This window comes from Alligator mississippiensis, chromosome 3 (genome assembly GCF_030867095.1).
Source record: "Alligator mississippiensis isolate rAllMis1 chromosome 3, rAllMis1, whole genome shotgun sequence".
Taxonomy (NCBI): Eukaryota; Metazoa; Chordata; order Crocodylia; family Alligatoridae; genus Alligator; species Alligator mississippiensis.
The window spans coordinates 198674436-198695415 of NC_081826.1; the positions used below are offsets into that span (position 1 = coordinate 198674436).

At 41.3% G+C, this 20980-nt stretch overlaps 1 protein-coding gene across 5 annotated transcripts in view; it reads right to left on the reverse strand.

The window, feature by feature from the left end:
* Nucleotides 1-384: 384 nt before the first annotated feature.
* PRUNE2 (prune homolog 2 with BCH domain) overlaps nt 385-20980 on the reverse strand; it is a 230916-nt gene continuing 210320 nt past the window's right edge. For 2 of the 5 annotated variants that reach the window (XM_059724800.1, XM_059724802.1), the window contains 6 exons: nt 16375-16506; nt 16114-16200; nt 11813-11911; nt 7432-7470; nt 4793-4840; nt 385-3260 (listed from right to left, as the gene is read on the reverse strand). In XM_059724800.1, the coding sequence (XP_059580783.1) occupies nt 3236-3260; nt 4793-4840; nt 7432-7470; nt 11813-11911; nt 16114-16200; nt 16375-16506 (430 nt within the window). In that variant the 3' untranslated portion in view covers nt 385-3235. Of the gene's footprint in view, nt 3261-4792; nt 4841-7431; nt 7471-8010; nt 8047-11812; nt 11912-16113; nt 16201-16374; nt 16507-20980 lie in introns of all 5 variants that reach the window. The other 3 variants (XM_019478147.2, XM_019478148.2, XM_019478150.2) reach the window with 3 other exon arrangements.

Genomic DNA, 20980 nt, shown 5'->3' on the forward strand with positions numbered 1-20980 from the left:
ATAATATACTACTCCAAAACTAAATTTAAGTTCTCTCTACAAGATTTAGTCGATAAATAGTCTGAAATGATCACACCTCTGTGATTATTTGCAAAGAAAACATTTAGACTACAACAAAGATATATTGTCCGAAGTCAGGGTCAGGAGAAGGATCATCAAAAGCAAGGATGTTTATGGTTATGGAACCTTAAGTAACAAGTGTGCCTGCCCAAGATTTTTCATATTTTGTTTCTATATAAGAGGGGCCTGAATTACCAGTTTCCCTCCTGTGGTCCTTTGTCAGTTCAAGAAAGAACAACAATGATTAAAGAACATGTCTAGAGTTTTTCAAGCACTGGGAACTAGGATCAAAGTTAAAGCAGAGTTGAAAGGAGGCACTTTCAATCTTGGTTTGCAGCTTTTTTATTTCCGAATCATACATACATACTGTACATACGATATTACATATTCTCATATTACTTAATCTACAATTTAGTCAGCATAGGTTTATTAACAAAACAAAGTGTAGCTGTTAGTTTATATTTTGTTCTCAGCATTTTGATAATAGTAGAAAAAAATCTGAATATAAAAGAGATTATGTTTGTGCAGTTCTAAGTACTATACTCCTTTTTGAACAGACTATCAATTTTCCTTAGATATTGATAGATAACTGTTAGTATAATATATAATTGCCATATTTGAACATTAAAAAAGATTATCTTTAAAATATATTAATAAGCAAAAGATAACTCCACCTTTTTCTAAGTCCTCATGACCCTTTCACACCATCACACTGGCAACTCAATATTAGGTCGATATGCCATTTGTTTCAGATGTGTTCTTGCCATCATAGGCTGCCATTAGCTAACTGGACTGCTCACTGGCATTCACAGGAAGATCTTTGTTTAGTCATGTAACCAAAGTGCCTCTAGTAATTACCCTCCTGTGCAAAAGATCAGCCAAAGGACTATGCACCATTTAAGCCTCACTCAGGTCCTGAAAGTTGGACTTAATGGGTGCACAAGCCTAGTGTTGAACCCCTGAATGAAAGTGAATTTGCCCTTCAATGAACAATTCTGTCCCTTTAAGTGTAATCTAGATGATCCAGTTCATTCAAGGTGGCTTTAGCTGCAGATCTACAGATGACATGAGTTCATGCTGTTACGTGTTTTCAACAGGTCAGATCCAGAACGAACTTAACACAAGTATTAATGCCTAAATAAAGCTTCATATTCTGCATGTTAAGGGGCATCACATTAAGGCATATACAAGCTAAGACTTGACTATCTGAAAAATCATGCAAACTACCAGCCATTAATTTGAGGCTCAATACAGTGAAGCTAACAACAGTTGATAGTCACCAGGATCTCTTGGGAGTGGGCCTTACCCCCATTAAAATGTATAGGAACTGAAAATTAGTTGAGATAAAATAATTTGCCTAATATAACACAGATGCACTGCACTAATGCAAAAATAGAACAAGGACCATTGATGTGTTGATATTTAGGTTAGATCTCATATAAGAAAGCTTTTGGCATCTTTTTGTCCTTCTATCACTGTCAGTCTTCATTAGAGTAGCTGAACAACTGGGCATACAATGATTCTTATTCACTGTGTGAATAAGAGGATATTCCACAGAAACTGTAACATCCAACTGAAATATGGATTTCTGAACTGCAGGACAAAAAAAAAAAAATGGGCTCTCTTCTTAGTTTGGATTTTACTGAGAACAACACACATCACTTCTGCTTTTTGATAAAGCCTGTTTGCTCCCTCTTGGTCTGTCTTTTGGTCAGTAGCACAGGATGCTGAGTTAGTACATGTGTAAATGCTGAAATGAACAGAGAACCTAGAATTACTGTTCACAAGGATGTTCTTATGTAAAGTCATCACTGTGAACCTGCAACTATAATCCCAGCCTTTGTGTGATCATATAGCATAACTATAACTAGTACATACCCAAGGGATATTACAAGGGATGTGGGGAAAGAGATGTGGGCTATAGCCACTACCACTCTTTTTATAAAGGGGACAGACAGATTTGGGCATCAACTTTCACTCTTATGCAAAAACCATGTTTACCAGTAAAGAGCCAGTGCCCATCACACTGTTGCATTCAAGATACTTCAGTTATTTTCCATTTTTTTAGTGTAAAGATATACTGTGGCATTTAATATACCAATAGATGGTCAGTGGCTGTGAATAAGTGCTGTTTTTCTGTTTGTACTGATCCTAGTGACAACGGTTGGTACAAAAGCAAACTGTGTTTCAGTCATCATTTTGTTAATTGAAAACATATCCTCAAAATACTTTGACATCTGTATTTAACGATTGATCATGGCACCAGACTATGGATTTATAAATGTAGTCTACTACCTTAGAAAAGCCTTGATGTTAATGATTAACATGGAATAATCATCACACTTCACTTAAACTAAGGATGCCATTTGAAGGCCCACAACTTAAATAACTGTCCTTGAAATACTGGCACTATATTTTTAAAATCTTACCAACACTGTTAGGACATGTGAAAACCATTTAAAGGATTAACTACTTAAAAAAGACTGACATGAAAAAAAATTAAAGATACTAAACTCAAATTAAAAAACAATTACTTTTGCTTAGTCGGCACACTCTCTCTGGAAAATCTCTTCAATGACTATTATATTTTCTAATAAATTAGGCTTCAGCATGATGAAACATGTAATTCTGCGTTGCTATTGATGGTACTCCTTGAATAAGAAGGGTGTTGCAGGAGGAAGAGATATGGACACATTCAGAGAAATACATGTACCAACTCTTAAAATATTTTAAACAGTAGAGCTACAGCTAAGCTGTAAAACAAACTAAGCTACTATTGTTTATTGTCATACCCCTTTTTTTTTTTGCTATATATAAACATGAATATATTGAAGACAAGCCATGAAATCTACTGCTTTGTCAGGGTTTCACTGAATTACATGAGGCATATTGTTGGTAAAATGGTATAATCATTTTGAATGGAAAACAGACACAATTACATAAACAAAGTTTATGATTTCCTTATTGTAACTGACACCTCTGAAGACCATATACAATGTTAGATCCAAAGCCTGGGGCAACAAGACTGGGCCCTTAGCTTTCTTCAGGAATTCGTAACAGCACTGAGTAATTGTAAAACAAAGCCGAATGAATCAAACTGCCTCTTCCTCCAGGCCACATGTGTCAGAGAAATGCAGACCCTCTTTCTTGAGTGTCTGGAAGCTATGGCTTTAAATCATTCTTTCAGCTTCATGTCAATGCTTTGGAAAGAAGAAAAGCAAAAAAAAAAAAAATCAGTGCTAATACAACACATTGTTATCTCTTTCCCCGATCTTAAGGGTTCAGTCCTGACAGGCACTGAACACCTTCATGTTTCATTGACTTCAGTGCTCCAGTGTAAAATAGTTTATGTAGTCCCTTAGAGCCATAAAGAGTTTCCAAGAAAACAAATCTGCCATCCTTCTCAACTACTCTCCCAGTTTCTTTGGTATTCTGCAAAATACATAGCTGCCACCACAAGTACAAGAGCATTATTTTTCTTTCCAGAAAACACAGCTACTTTAGAGATCTCCTGGAGACATCCCATTATATTCTCCAGAAATTACTACCATTGTTAAAACATGCAAAATGCTCCAATATTGAATACTTTATTTTTTAAAAAGGAACTCATTATTCAAACCAAGAAACAGAAAACATGCTAGTATGACCCTAGAAAAAAAAAAACCAGTCAAAATGAATACAGACACAACAACATAAGAGCTGGGCAGACACTAGAGAGATTATAGAAGAAAGGCGATTGAACAGATCCAGGCAAAACTCTCATTGTCACTGGAAGGTTGTTCGTAGATGTAAAACTGATTTCTGGAAGTGTCAGCAAAAACTTACAAATATGAGCAAAGGCAAATTATTGCCTCACCATTTTTAGAGAGAAAAATAGCAGAATTTTTTACATTTAATGGAATGTATACTATAAACCCAACAAAAAATTATCTGTTCTCATAGATTCATTGTATGATATTTATTTAAAAAATAACTTTTTTGTGAGAAACAAAAATAAGTGATATCACAAAAAGATTTAATTTTTATATTGCTAGACTTTGAATAATTAAAGTCATAATATGTTGCTTCCTACTTTAGGAATTAAAATTCAGAAAAGGCTCTTTCTTATGAGTAATGCATTTTCATTGGTGCAATTTAGAAGGAACTAAAGAGAATATTTTGCTATATATAATTAATCCAAAGTAAAACAGTAAAACCAACATTAGTGTAAACAGTACAAAAGTGAGACGTCCTAATAGTTACTAGCACTGTACCAAGTATTATAAGTCAAGAGGCTTGAATAGTGGAGAGAAGAAAGGAATTGAAAGCATAGCCAGAATTCATTCAAGTCAATGGAAAATGTCTCATTGACTTGAATGAGTTTACAATGTTTAAATTACAAATAAATTTGTATTTAATAAGACCTGTGCCTATCTTCCTCATGCTGATCAGTTTGCACCTTCTTCCCATCCTTCACATGTCTTTGTCAGGACCAGGGCTATGTCTGTATCTGTCTGGAAAACTTGTAGGATATTTTAAACACCACTGCAATATAAATTAATATAATAGTCTTGACAACAGAACTGCAACACCATTTCTATGCTTATAAGCTTGGAATTTGGTTCTTGTAAAGAACACTTAAATGCATATGGATCTGCAAAAGGCCATTTGGAGTTTACCCAGACCTCAGTGTATAACTATGATCACGAAATGATGTTACAACATATGTATGTTATTAAGCATAAATTCTTACTCCTGCTCCATAGAAGTCATTTCCGGCTCATTTGAAAGGCAGCTAGTCCTGGGTGCAAGGGAAAATAGGCAGCAGTAAACATTTTCTTTGCATTCTCTCTTTCACTTTCTAAAAGAAAACTACATTCTGGGAATGTAATAACTAGCTGACAACAGAACTGATGGCTGTGTGAATACATAAAATAATGTTGTTATTATGGGCATAACAGGTTAATATGTGTGAATTTACATAGATTAAGTTACAGGATTCCTTTTCTGGCTATTTCTTTGAGACATTAGTTAACTGAGGATAGGAAATACACCAGAAACCAGATACTTCCCATCTAACCAGAGTCGCATCTTCCTGGGTATTTCCAGTACCCCCTTCACTTGCTGTGCTCTGATCTGGAACCACTTGGAAGAAGGCAGTAACAAGACAGAGGTAGTTATCTGTGCTAGCTTGCAGTCAGGCAGAAGACAGTGTAGATATGTATCTTATACACTAACTAAACAAGATAAATGGAGAGCATAAGCTTTTGTGAACCAAATCTTCCTCCTCCCTTTGTACCTTTTTTTATTCCATTTTATGCACTGCTTTATGCTTATCTTTTCACTGCATCTGACAAAGTGAGCTCGACTTCACAAAAGCTTATGCTCTCTATATATCTCATTTAGTTTGTTTATAAGGTGCATATCTACCCTGCCTTCTAAGTAGCAAGAAAATATTTCCCTGCATTCAGTTTCCCTTCTTAACCATCCTGATTTATGGACTCACTAGACATATAAACAGTGCACTGAAAACTGTAAAAGAAATGTAGGCCACTCTTCATTGTATATTTCTTTGATTCCCATTTTGTGTGGCTAGGTAAAAGCCTGATGTCACAGGCACATATATGTCATACATTTGCTTATGAAGGAAATAGGAAATTTATATGCAAAATTGTACGTAGACTCTGAGGCAGGTGAGTTGACAAAACCAAAAGCTCCTTAATCCCAAAATCTTGTGACTAATGCCCACAGAGAGAGATATGCTCTACTAAAAGAATGGGTAGAATGAGGTATTTTCTTTTGATGCAACACTGGAATAACACAGTTTGATCATATGGAAGTAACAGGTAATATCATGGATGTTTCAGGCCCCTGACATGTTACACTTCAGACATAATTCATTTGTTAATGTTGTCTCAAGTAGCAACCTAGCCACACATTCATGTGTGATAACTTTGTTGTTGGTTCCTATCAAAACTTTAATTGAAAGCATAGCCAATGCCTCCAGCCTCCGGAGCACACACTGGAGGCTGGGGGCATTAGTCAGCTGACCAAGGGTCTTGGCTGGGGAAGCACAGTGAGTTTCCCCTGCTGGAAGCCCAGATCAGTTAATAGAGCTCCCAGCCACAGCCACAGCCCACCCCTCCCTTCCTCCTCAGTGGCTATGAGCTCCAGTCATTAACAGGGATCCCAGCCACAGAGATGCACCATTGGCTTCTGTGGCTGGGAGTTATATCAGCTGATGGGGCTCCCAGCCAGAGGATCAAAGACTGCCAGTCCAGGGGGAGCCTGGTATCATGCTGGTACTCTCTGCACCAGCAATATGGTATGATGAGATCTGATGCTTGATCCCACAGTCACACCTCCTGCTATGAATGTGTGGCATGGCAGGAGGTGCAATTGTTGGGACTGTGCACCAGATCCTATTGTGCCTTCTTTTTAACATCTATCAGTGGCCTCAGATATATTTGGTCTTCTTCAAAAATGGTGCCTTTGGCCCATGTATCTGCTAATCTGTCATGTTATAGTTATACATCTTAAATGAAAAAGCTTAGAAAGTCAGAGTTGACTAAAGCTCATACATTTAACTCAAGATTTGTCTGCACCCAGAACATGGCAAAATCACTTTATCTAATCTGAAATCTGGAAAAAGTAATGTTTCAAGGTTTTTTATTTCAAGGTTTCAAGGTGTATTATTCACTCGTGTTATCAGCAACTTAATGAAAGGTAAGATGCCTTGCATCCTTCTGTCTCAGCACTTCCATGGAGCTGAATACCATATTCTCTAAAGCATGTCAGTGAAAAGCCTTGAGAGCCATAAAGATAGTAGGTTGTATTCCTCAGCAGAACCACTGATTCACTGTGTGACCTCAGGCAGAATGAACCCAGATGAATACACCTCAGTCAACCCATTTGGAAATTAGTGGGGGAAAAAAGGAATGAAGTGAGCTCCAGGCCTAAGATTTACTGAGAAAATGTAACATTTTCCTTTTTAAAAGGGTCTATGCTATGTGCTGTTAATGGGGGAATTATCTAAGCTAAGGCATAAATGGGGGAGATAGATTATTTAAGTAACTACTCTAATGGTCCAGATCAGGCACTCATTGAAGTCAATGGCAAAACTTCTGACATTAATGGTTACAATGATGAGTCAATGAATAATGGCAATAAGGCTTTTCAATAACATAAGAGTATTATTATTCCCACAGAGACCCAACTGGATGAAATCAGGTACCTTTCAGTGACAGGGGAAGTGGTTTCTCAAATATGGCATCTGTGTACAGTAATTCAAATTATGATCTGGTTGTAGTGACAAAAACACAATGTTTCATTCAATCCATTCCTTTAAATCAAGCAAATGTAATGCCAGCAGCTAGCTAAAAACTGTCTTACTTAGCTGTTTCTGATGTTTCCCTCAGCTCTTCGTCCAGTCTGCATGAGTAAAAGTTATTGATGTAGGGAAGAAACAAAGAAGAAGCAAGCAGAGCATAAGAAAGAAGCGGAGCAATAGCGGAGCAGAGAACAAGGTACATGCTTCTAAAATATAGTCACCCAATTTTCTGCACTGCCCCCGAACTTCTTCGGTTCAATATGTTGTCATTTTTTCCTGTTCCTAACCCACTTTTACTTTGAAATTCCTTATACAAGTTTATCTGGAGGCAGAAACATAAAAGTAGCAAGGGTCTGAGGCATGCTTGCTGTATGAAGCTGAAAACATTCAATTGCTCTATCAAAGAGAATTAAATTAGCTGCAGCCTGGGCCACGTCAAGGACGTTTTCAGTTTAGTAGGTTTGAGTTGCAAAGGAGGCTGATCTCAACAGCTTGAAGGGAAAGTAGGACACCTAATTCCACAAAAGCAAAGAATCATAAGAACTCTCTCATTCAGCTGTTGAGGTCACCTAAGGGTGAAAGGCTGGTTCACACAAGTTCACTCATGGACAGTAGCATGAACTGCAGAGCAAGAGTTTTACCTCATTCTTCTCTTATAACACTTCTCTTCATCATACCTTACAAGATAAAAATGAATGAAGGAGAAAAAAAAATGTACAAATACAAATTATATGAAGGTAGAATAATGACAAACACACACATCACTGTTGTCTTCAATAGAGAAAGAACCTGGCATGAATACATTTCTTTTCTATGAGTCTGACAAGTTCGCTACTTGTAAAATAGCAAACCCAATGGCAGCCAACAAAGTGAATGGGATGCTGATTGCTGTATATTTCACAGTAGACAGCAGGATTTCCCAAAGCAGGAGGAAATATCGCAAACTGGAACATACTTTCGGGCTCTTCTTCCTACTGAGAGCAACATAGGTGTATGTACAAGCCCTGGTTTCAGGCATATATCTCTGACTCCTCAGATCTTACTGCCTTGAGAGTGTTATGTAAGCATGGGCACAATAGGTCACCCTGCCTTGAGATGACTTCTTTAGTAACATGGAGAGATCCAGCCCCGTTGTTTATGACATGGAGTAAGCTGTTCCCTGTGCCTTAAATTATGTGTTAATAATGGTGTGAGGCATAAGCACCGACTTTTATTTTTGCCAGGTGGGGTGGAGGGGTGGAGTCCTAAGATGACAGACATATGGAAAGTTTTATAGATTTCAGGTGACGATCCTCTTCCCTAGGAAGGCCAGAGTCCTCGGGCCCCCATCTACTTGGCATCTCTGGTGTGAGGACACCATCTCTCACTCCAGACAAGACAAAGTCCAGCCCTCTTTCTAGTCTCTGAGTATTGAGTTTAGAGCCTAGAAGAGAACTGGCAGTTCCAAACAGTGAATTCAGTGCATTAAGAAGAATAGATTTCCCCAAGAAATATTAAAACACAGAAACAAAGGGTATATACAGATGTTTGGGGAGGTTAGGGGGAGGTTAGACCACATTCAAAATGACCCTCCAATCTAACTTAGCTCACCCACGTGCAAACCTAATGCTAGAACATCTGTACACAAGTGCAGAGGCTGCTCTGAAACACTGGAATTCCAGCGCATCGGAGCAGACTCGATTAATTTGAATTGCCATGCTCCAGCAGCTTCCTGTGTCTCATGTATCAGTGTCCCTGCATTTAAAAATGGCGGTGGGGGTGCTTGAATTAAAGCTCTTGGAGCCACTGTAATTAAAACACTGTCCCCCTCACCCTTGGAGCACATGTAAAAGTGTCCTTAGATTCCTGGTTAGATTGATCTATGTGCAAATTGTATAGAAGTTCCAGGAAGGTTAAATATGCCAAAAAGTGAGTGACCTGATCTAATTTAACTATATCTTGTAGGTGCACCAAATTAGTTCAGGTCTTGGTGGACCGATTTAATCAAACTTCTGTATACATTCAGATCACAGCCCTGGGGCTGGGAAAGCTTGGGGATGCACTTTACCAATCCCCCGAGGCACTAGGATATTTTTAGCCCCCCGGCCCCTCCTCCCACGCCCCCACCTGCAGACCTGCCAGCCTCTCTTACCCCAAGCCCATCAAACCCCCAATCCTGCAAGCCACTCCTGGTGCCAGTTTTACCAGTGTTTGCTGGTGCCAGGAGTAAGTCAGGGTGGGGGGCAGAGCAGGGGGGAGGATTTGATCACCAGGGTATTGTTTATCTGCAGGTGGGGGGAGGGGAAGCTAAAAATAGCCCCTGGTCAGGGGAGAGAGACACTCCCCATTCCACCAAACCCCTCCATGAGGCCACCCACCCCCACTCCTTCACCCCAATTACTTCAAATGGGCTCCCAGGACCAGTGAACACTGGTAAAACCAGCCTTGGGAGTGGTTTTTGGAACTGGGGGCGGTCAGCAACATCAGGGGGCAGGGCTGGGGGAGTCCAGGGAGTTTGGTAGGATCAGAGAGGCTCTCTGATCCTGCCATGTCCCCAACCACCCCAACCCCCCAGAGCACCCCACTAGCCCCTCCAATTCCCCCCACTCCCCTTGCAGACCCAGCTAGCACCCCAAGCTCCCTTGCAGACCTTGCTAGCTCCCCAATTCCCCAAACTTACCCTGTGGACCCTGCTAGCCCCACGATCCCCAAGTCCCCCTGCTAGCTCTCCCATCTTGCCCACCCTTCCCCCTACCCCAGCTTACCTTACACTGGGCTCCCAGCACCTATCTAATTTCTAAATTAGTTCAAGGGACCATTTTTAACTCAATCTAGCCCCTCGAACTTCTAGATGTAACGTCTGCACAAAGCCGAAGTGAAAAAGAAACATACATATGGAAGGAAAAGACAAGACAAGGCAAGTGGATTGGAAAGGGTCAAGGAGTGAGAGGCTAGACAGATATCATGAAATAAAGAATAAGAAAGGAAAGAAAATGAACAGAGTTTTGGTGAAAGACATTTGTTTGGAGACTTTGCAGCTTTGGAATATTAATGTATTTAACAGTCTCTTGCTCAGATGAAAAGCTTGAACACAACCATTGCTCCTCATTTTTTACAAAGAAGTTGCACAGACAATGAAACGTCTCTTTGTGCCTTCTTATCTCTTGGAACCCTTGCATTGCAGAATTGGGCTCCCTCATCTTCTCCTGAAATATTGCATTTGAGGGGTTTGCACGTCTCAGAGCAACAAGCAGCCTGGTGAAGGAAACGAGGCTCTACAGCTTGTGGTTCTACAGTTAGTGGTTGGGCAAGTAGAATACCTGCCCAGGTTGGAAGCATCTGTAACATCTCTGAAAGGGTCTCTGAAAGAACAGATCTACACACTGTGGTGTTTTTCCCCTTTCTGAAAACCTAATCTCTCCAATGTGCTAAAGAAAAGACTATCAGATCCTTGCCCATTTACTCTTCAAAGGGTAACAGTCTTTGCCTTGTTCAAAACATGATAAATCAGACACAGGGAAGAAAAATAAATAATACATGCTGAAACACTGTAACTTTGCAACAACAACCCACAAGGAAACAGTGATTGACTTCCAGGTCATTTAATTTTACTGAATAGCTTCAGCTTCTCTTGTTTCTAGTTCTGAAACAGATGTCAATCTGAGATGAACAATAGCCCTAACCTTTCCCACCCCCACAAACAGCTGCATGTACATTTTAAACAAACATCTTTTGACAGCATTTAGGGACCATATACCCATATAAGGCGGACATTAAAATGCGTTTTCCCTTTCCTTTTAGTTTTACTTATCGTTAAATGATTGCTTATCTTTGACAAATCACTTGGAAAAGAAACAGGTGAGCCTTGGAAGTCTCCTTTTCAAATCACAGTGGCATTACTAAATTGGCTTAACAGCCAGTGGCTTTATCAATCAGGCTATCTATGAATCATTGCTTTCATTCTAAGTGCTCCAAGATTAAAGCTTAAAAAAAACATAATAAAGCCCAACTGCAGAACAGTAATTTAGGCATGTAATGTTAAATGATTATCTTGAAAGAGGAGGCATTCCCGTTTTGCATTCTGATTAGTGAGTGAAGAGTTTGTTTTAATTAGGACCATGTAGTATCTGTCTTGTTTCACAGCCTGAACATTTAGCTGTTTCAGAGTTTGGGAGTGGGATCTCTGTAAAATCAGGGACAAATAGAATTTTTTCTCTCTTGTTCAAATGGTTGAATTAATTTCTTATTCTTGATAATTTCAGCTAAACATTTTCTAACTCTCCAACAGATTCCTGAATAATGTTACCCCGAGTTGCTTATATAATGATGTCACCCTACATGAAACAGGATCTAGAAGGCAAAATCTGGTTACAGTTCCAGCTGGCAATTAATAATATCTTGGTTAGATGATGAAAATATTTTTCATCAGTACACATATCTTCATCCTTAATGTACTTCACTTACTTGACAATGCTGTCTGGTATGTGTACATACTCCATTGGAATCAGCTCACTGAGCTCTGCCAATGTACCGACATACTGTATCTTACTGCTGAATTTTGAGCTGAAACACAGAAATGCCATGGGTGATTTCATTTTCCTCTGCAAAATCTTACAAATAAAGAAAACAGAAGTCAGGAAGAGCACTGATTTTTTTCCAGACTAAAAACTGTCCGTATATATGTTAGCCCAGTGATTCTCAACTGGAGTGCCATGAGATCCCTTGAGGCGTACTGCAGTGCCCAGCCTGTGTGTGTGGGAGAAGTAAAACACTCTTCTCCCCATCCAGGTGCCCAGGCCCGCTGCGGATCTTGCAGACCAGTGATGTCCCTGGTTGCTCTTTTGGGGACTGCTACCACAGCTGAACATGCCTGCATTGCCCACCCCCACACTGAGCATTGCACTCTACTGTGTGCAGGTAGGTGGCAGGTGGATCTTTTTCAGTCTAGCTCACCCCTGTGGCTTTTCTTATGCTCTCAGGACCAGTGGGAAGGGTTGTGGGGACCAGCATGTACAACCCCAGGGGAGAAGCCTTGGTGCAAGGGCCATCCTTGCACCATCAGGTATGGACTAGAAGTTGGGAGAGGTCCAGGCAGTGGAAAGAGTGGGCCATAGCAAGCTGACATTCTGCATCCATTCCCCTCCCTTGGTATGAGCTAGGTCAGTGTTTCTCAACCTTTTTAGCTTCAAGGCAGGACTCCATAAAGCTTTTAAAAATTTGGATTCTAGCTCAGTAAATCCCAACTGATGTCCTGGGGTGCTGCTAAATTCAGAAAAGTTATGGGGGTGTCTTGAGGACCACTGATCCAGTCACAACGGTCTTCTGATCCTTCATACAGCAAGGTGCTTATGCAAGACTGAATTTAGGAATGGGCCTTTTGTCCTCTGTGTCTGGGGTGAATCTCACTGAGTACTGAGGAGCGCATTAGAAACTAAAAACATTGATAGTGTAGGTAGTTTTATATTTTGAGTGAGAGCCATTAAAACAGATCAGGCCCCCTTGAGTGCATCTATACATCACAAAAATGTGAAGCATTCACTTCAGTTGCAAAAGCTCCATGTGAGGAATTACCTGTTTGTAGCCTCCCTTTCAGTTTACTGATGAGATTCTCAGGTTCTGGAGGCATATGTGATAACTAAATAAAACAGTTAAATCTGTAATACGTATATCTGGGATATGACAACCTACCAGGAGATATACTATTTATAGTGTGTGTGTGTACACATGCACACATGTGTAGGTCTACTCTCAACTTAGGCTCTGAGGTGCCTTGCTTAAACTCAGACAGTGCTCAGCTAAATCCATATTTACTGTCTCTTCATATAGGCCCTTTCTATATCTTACAGGTATTGCACACTTAACAGAAGCCAGTGACACATACAAAGTACCTATCATACTATAAACAGGTTCAACCAGCTATAAAGATAGACCTTGAAACTGTGTACTAACTTTATAGTGGGCTACTATCCAACTTTAATTTGCACATGAAGCAGGGTTTGCCCCTGTGGCTGGGAGCCCCATCAGCTGACCAAGCTCCCAGCCACAGAAGCAGACCCTGCTACACATGCAAATTAAAGCAAATTAAAGCTGGACAGCAACCAGCTATAAAGTGGGGGGGCTGACAGGATGGAGACTCCTGCAGCTGTGGGACTCTGTCCCAGCCACCGTGGGATGCCACTGGCGTGGACAGTCTGCAGCTGCAGGACTGTCAGTCCTGGCTGTGAGGTGCTCCCATGGCTCCAAGTCCTATCAGCTACAGGATTCACAATTGTAGGAGCTTTTTACTTGCTGATGCAGGGGGAACCTGGGATGGCAATCCTGGACTCCCTCTGTACCAGCAATAAAGTGTTGTTGGATTCCACAGTCATGTACATCTAGAGAGGGCATAAAAACTGAGTACATAGTGAAATGTCAGTTATTTAGAAACGAAATCTAGAATAAGTACTAGTTCAACTTCAATTCTTTGCTGTGTAAACAATTAGGATAAATGCACATTTCTGGTCTGTTTCATAAACCAGCTTTAACTATTTGGTTCAACACAAAAATAATACTGGGTCTAATCTCTCTCCTACTGTAGAGCCAGAGTCTTTTCATTGACCAAAATGGAAATTAGAAGGGGCCATTGTAAGTAAATAAATAAATAGCAATGGAGGGTGCCTATTGAGTATGAAATTGAACTATAAAATCTAGACCATGACAGAAGCAACATATTATATCTATTTATTTTTAACTTGCCAAAAAATAATATATAGCATCTTATTAGGGATCTCAACCTGGAATACCTGAAATGCCAGCTGAAGCAAGTGTTGCAAATGCTACCCTGATATAAAAGCATCTGGAAGGCTATGGAAAAATTCTTCAAAGGCAATTAGTCAAAGGAGAAATAAGTTCTTAAATCTGTGCAACAAGAAAATATTTTTGTTGTAAATTTTAAAACCATAAATAATGAATCATGTTATCTTTGTTGCAGGTAACTATTTTAAGTTTATGCATGGAGATAGAAAAGGAATTTAGAGAAGCAGGACAGATTTTTACTGATGCTTAATAGAATTTATAAAGAAAAGGTGGGCCTACTTGCATTTTTATTCTTAGGTGCTGTTTTGTGGCTTTGTTACTTCTGTTCTGGTAAGAAAATGTTCAGGGTCCTGTCTTCTAGCGACTGCCTTTCCACAGTAGCTTTTACAGAGCATAAGGGGACAGTAGAGTTCTCTGTTGAATGGCCATTTATATCAAATACTAGCATAGTCCTATTTCTCCACCAAGTGTCATGCTGTTGTTGCTGTTACTTGGTTGTTTTTTTTTTTTTATGAGGGTAGGTAGTTAGCCTTGTATCCACACCTCTCTACTTACCTTGATTTGGTATCAACAACTACATCAGGGGAAATTTTAAAAAGTAGAATCTGAATGATACGTGCAAATCCAACCCTGAAATGGATTCAATTAATTACTTAATGTCGTCATGTGTGTGACAGGGGGCCATCACGAGGCCGGATCTCAATGTCAGCCTACCCAGTCTGCCCTGTCTCTCCTGCCATGACTTGGTGTAATAAACTAGATGTTGAATACAGGAGGCTGCCCATTAAATGCCCCAATGCTTAGAGCACTGTACATGGCTCTGACCTTCTGTATACCATGTCCCATGCCTTGCCAATGGCATCCATATTGTACAGTGGCTCACACCAACCTGTGCTCCAGAGTCTCATTCGGGACTCTCACTCTCCCCTGGAGCTCACCATAACTATGCCATCTCACTGTGTACCAAGCTACCCACTATAGCTCCCCCAGCCCCTTACTGGCTTCCCTCAGCCTTTGGCTCTGCTTGCCCCAGGTATCCTCACACATGCACTGCATGCTCTCTCACTGAGACCCAACTCTGCCTCTGGCTGAATTTATTCCCCTCACTGGGGCTCAATCACTATTCCACTCTAGTGCAGCCCTTCGGATCTCCCCTTGCAACCCTACTCTGCACCCACTATGGCATAACCTTCAGGTCTCCCTCACAGCCCTACTCTACACAACCAGATATGTTACTCCACCCCCTCAATGGGGCTAATACTCTACCCTGATGGTGAGGCCTCAGGGTCTTACACCCCCATGGGCTCTGGTGCCTTTCCCTAAGTGTGCTTGGCCCCACTGCCTTCTCTATTTCCCACTAAGTTGTGGAGGCTGGGGTTATAAGGTGCCCCTACCCGCCTTTTACTGGGGTGGCAACTGGCCTGGCACTTCTGGGAAACTACCCTACCACAGGCATTCCCACTAGGACATCCTTCCCCATCAGGATGTAGTTTTTGGTCATACCCAGGACCAAGAGCCTCCTGCCATCCTCATAGCTCCTGCCCTTACCTCCAAGACATTCTGAGCAGCTCCAGCTGGGTGGTGTTCTTTCCCTGGCTGCTTGCAGCAACTGCTGCCTCAGCCCTGAGGGCCTGAATCTGAGATGGAGGCTGCTTAGCCCCTTCCTCCAATCCTAGGGCCCCCCTGCAGTCATGTGACTGCCTCGTTACCCTGGTTCACACCTGCCAGGTGCCCTGATGTCTCCTCTGGCCCTTAAAGTGGGAAGCACCAAAGGCGCTCTGCCACAACATGTCAAGCTTTTGCACTCATACTTTAACCAAATTGTCATTTGTGTTTATCTAAATATCTGAATACACATTTCAGCTTTCATAACTTTAGGAATTACCTATGGTACAAAAGCTATATCTGATCATTCAGGGTCATCTTTGGAAGGGGACTGAATGAAAAGAAAACCAATGTTAATTGCCTACCTTATAAAAGGTCGTGTCACTGCTAGAATTGTTCTGATAAACCAAGATGGGTGGACAATTATAAATGATTTCAAATTCTTCCTTAACCTGATTTGGGGGGAAAACAATGCTTCAGTTTCTTAAAAATAAAAATATTTTATACAGACTATATCTAATGAAAAATATAATGTAAGCTCTACACAGAGGAGAGATGCAAGTGGATGGCATTTTAAACAGAAGTCTAGTGGGGATAGATCTGAGTGTAGAATGCAGAATGCTTACCGCCGATCTATCATCTGATAACATTTTTTCATCCAGCCAAGTCCAGGCATCTTTCTCCTTGGAGTTGCCCCATTCAAGTAGACAATCATATAGTCTTCAGCTACCATAAGCTCCAAGGTACTTATTACATATCTAATTAGAGACAAAAGGCAAACGAGTGAGAGCTGGATTTTTATATTATTAATTTAATACTAATCAACAGCAATCTACTACACACAAATTAATGGTCACTAAGCAACTTCAAACAAAACAATATTTTCTTTGTGTTTAAATTAAAATCAGACATCTACAGCTGCTTTCAGGTTAATTCACGGAAGCTTGACATGAAGCTATAATCTTATCTGCATCTTCATATAACCTTCTTTCAGAAAGCAAGTCTGGAGTGCTTCATCTTCATAGTGTGTTCCTTCTCCCCTCCTTCCTGTAAACATATTAACTTTACAGATTCAACCTGCAAGACCCCGATAGAAGAATCTGAAGTTACCAAGTGATAGTGAGACATTAACTAGGGTATATAAAAGAATCTTAACTTCAGCATTCATCATTGACATGTTTACTAGGAATAAATGGTATTTAAACCAAAAATAAGAGCCAAATAAGGCCTTTAAATCTTGTTCTTAAAGATGTAATTTTTTGCTCCATATTCTGTGATTAGGAATAGTAATTATCAAGCTTTAAATTTCAAAACTATTAATCCACATAACCAGTAGGCACTGTGCACCTACCTGCTTCTCCGAGAGGAGAGTACCCCTTGGTATTTGTAACCATCAGTTCTTTTTCTGAGCAGAATGCTCCAGAAGTGTGCATAACCCTGCTGTGAATGTTTCAGTTCTGAAGTCAGTATTATAACCGAGCTATATTTTGTGGATGAGATTTACCCCTATGGGAATAACTGTTCAATCAATCCAATTAAAGGACAAATTTAATTTCTGGGTTGGACTGCATAGAAACACATGGTCTAGCCCAGCTGGATACTTCCAACTCCAGTTTGCGACTCTACTGTGGAAACATCATAGTTGGCAGACTGGAACAAATTTAAGGTTTATCTAATCCGAGATGTTGCCTCCAACAGCAGCTAGTACAGGTAGAGAGGCAGAGACAAAGGTGGACTAATCCGTACATCATTTGCATTATGTGTTATCCAAATCTCTAACAATTCCAACATGCCAAGTGCCTTGAAGCCTAGGGTTAATACCCCTTCTAAAATGTTTGAACTCCATCATCCAGCCCAGGGGGGTACCTGTATAAAAACTACAGGGAAATATCACTGAACCACACCCTTGGAAACTGTACATTCACATTGCAAATGCCGATCAATTTGTGGATATAATTACACCTTTCACTGAAGAGTTAGACAGCCTCTCAATCTAATCTCTTCCTTATATTTCTTCTTACAATACACTTCTTCAGCTCAAAAATAAAAAGCTGTGTTCTTACCAAAGGGGAGTGCCTGTAATACCTTTTTCAACAAATATAAGAGAGACATTAAGTAAATTAAATATGTGGATCTATCCATGCTACTGTCACTCATCATTATTCAGGCAGAGATTTGTACTGCCCTTCTTCCCCTTCTTTGCATCTGTATGTTGTCTGTCAAACCACTTGAAATTTTTAGGCTTAGGCACCCTAAACACTAGCTGATACAGTCCCTTTTGAAATCCATTATTAGTATTAACTTAGTAAGAAGATACTGTGTCTAAATATATCGATCATTACCAGCAATTGTGAGATCAACAAATTGAGCTGAATACTATAGATTTGAAGGGAGGAAAATGCCAGTCATTTTAAAATCTAGCAGAAAATGATACAACATGACAGCTATCATTTGACTCTGTTGAAAGCTCTTAAGTAGAGTTTTATATAAACAGGGAAGAATATTATTATAGAGGAGTTTGTGAGGATTATAGGCAAATTCTCTTCTTAGTTATTCCACCTTCATGACTTAAAAGGCTTCTCCACAAATCACTCTCAAGGCTATTAGAGCAGTACTCTTTCTTACATTCCATTGTCTTCACTGGGGTTAGGTTCAGATTTTGGGAATGAGAGCAGAATCTTGTGCCTTCTATTTGTCTTACAACTTCCAGACATGTTTCTTACATACAGAGAGATACAAAGTGATGTGTAAAGATGCCTAACCATCTATCTCCTTTGTTACGCTAAAGAGAGGATGGTTGTACTATATTAATTCCCAAAACATAATGTAATTTACATGATTTCTTTCTAGTTGGACATACTAGGAGACCTGCAATTCTTACAAGTCTAATACCTAATGTTCCCAACTCATGATTTTGGCACTGTTCTTAAAGTCTATGCTTCGGGAATGTGAAAAAAAAACCAACTTAGCTCTTTCTTTTATATATATTTCTCCAAAATCATGAGAGTTGGCAATACTGAATACCTCTTCCTGTTATTTTCTTAACTGAGTGCTCTTGGTCTTGCATAAAGTACTTCCCATAGATGATCCTGAAAGTGCAGTACCATAGTTCCCAGCTGCAAACTCTCCATCAGTAGCTTCTCAGTTTGTGGAAAGCAGTCCTAGGGTCATTTTTCACATGTTTTGGAAATACCATACCCCATGGGTTATGAAAACTTTCTTTCACCAGTTTGTTACTTTGATTAATCCTTTAAGATAGTCTTTGAAAACTTGGGTCTCTGCTGAGGCTGAAGCCCTAAGAGACATAACCTGCCAATATCCTTTCCCTGGATGGCACAGACCAAACTGCAATGCCTGCTGTTTCCTCTTCACAGCACAGCAGTGACAGAATTACAAGACTCCCATAAGAACCAGTCCACAGCTCTCTAAAATAATCGAAGGACAGAATTTCTCCTTTTAAAGTGAATTTGAGTCTGTCACGGCGGGGTCCTCCAGGAGGGCTGTGATCTCCTTAAGGCCCCTTCTTCCATGCCAAGTTGGCCCAAGGGCACCCTCAGATTCTCGCCCGCCACGTCTTTGATGTTAGATAAGGTTGGGAGGCTGCCTTATGTCTCCTTGGGCACGGTTAGTTGGGACCTCCGTCCCCGTGGTTTTCCGGACTCTCCGGGGGTCTCCCTGTATGATAGGTGCTTCCTGGGCACCCTAGCCTTATGGGCTATGCGTGGCTCCAACCTCCCCTGATACCACGCCCCAAGCCTCGCAGTTGGGATAGACGTTGGACTGTCACTATCTCTCTCTCTACCTACACTGCCGCCCACTCCTGGGGCTCTCCTCACCCACTCGGGGCCTTCTCTGCGCCGTCACCCCCTCTTGGGGCCTTCTCTGCGAAGCTGCCTTTCTCTGGGGCCTTCCCCGTGAGGCCGCCCCTCTCCTGGGGACTTCTGTGCCCACTCTGGGACTTCTTGGTTAAGCCACCTGTCTCTCAAGCCCACTGCACTGCCACCCCCTTCCAGGGCTCACCGCACTACTACCCCCTCTCTCTGGGGTTTACCGCAGTACTCTGCCCTTCTCCGCGGACTCACCACGCCCGCACTGGGCTTCTCAGTAGTACCCCTTCTCTGGGGCTCTCCGTGCCCACACTTGGGCTTCTCAATAAGGCGCTTCCCTCTCTGGGGCTCGCCGGGCCCAACTTGGGCTTTCCAATAATGTTGCCCCCTTCCTGGGGCTCTCCGTGCCCACACTTGGGCTTCTCAAATGCCCCTCTCTCGGGCTGGGGTCTATGCACCCCGTGTGCTGCGCCCGCTGGCGCTGGGGTCCTCACACTCCGCTGTGAGTCCCCTATGAGGATTCTGTGCCCTCACTGGCGCTGAGGCCCCCACACCACTGTGGGTCCCTATGAGGCCTCCTCCAACCCCTAATAGCCTCACCAAAACCACTGGTGTAACACATAACAACAAAGCAAACACAAGCCTCTTGGCTACAACTTAAGGCCGCCTGGCTATAACAACATTGCTCCAATGTCCCGGAGCCGCCATCCTTTACTCGGCTTGAGTAGTACCAGCGGTTCTTGCATCTTAGCTTCAGGAGCTCCTCTCTGTCTGGCTGCTGGCAGGGAACTGCCAGCCTGGCCTCAGCCCCTGGGCTTTATGAGGGCCAGGCCCTGCCCCTTCCGGTTAGCTGACTTCCTGGTTGCCCCAGGCAACCCACAGCTGTGCTCGTTATTCTCTGCCAGGGCTCTTTCTTCCTGGCAGTTTCCTCTCTCTAGGAGCAGAGCACCAAGGTGCCCTGCGACAGAGTCCTTCAGTAGGGCCCTTCTAGTCAAGAGCCTATGCTCTTTTTACCCACTATATTTTTTTAACCAATGTTTCCCCTCATGATGTGGGGTCTAGCTCTAGGCCTCACAAAAAAACCTTGTTTGCTCTAAAATGCTAACTTCTATAATTCACCCAAAGCTTTTATAGAAGCAAAGAATAACTCTCACTCAGGGACTACTGGGTGACATTCTAATGCCTCTGTCATGGTCAGACATGATCAACATGAAAGAGCCTATTTGATGTTAAAAATCCTTGAATAATTCTCTTTACTCCCAATGGTTATTATGACTGTTAGCATATTATCCACAATACCCTCTGACTTCTAAATAAATAAAAACAGGGCTATATTTTACAGATATTGTAGGGCACAGACAGAAGCCTAGTGGTATTACCAAAAGCACTACTAAGGACCTATTTA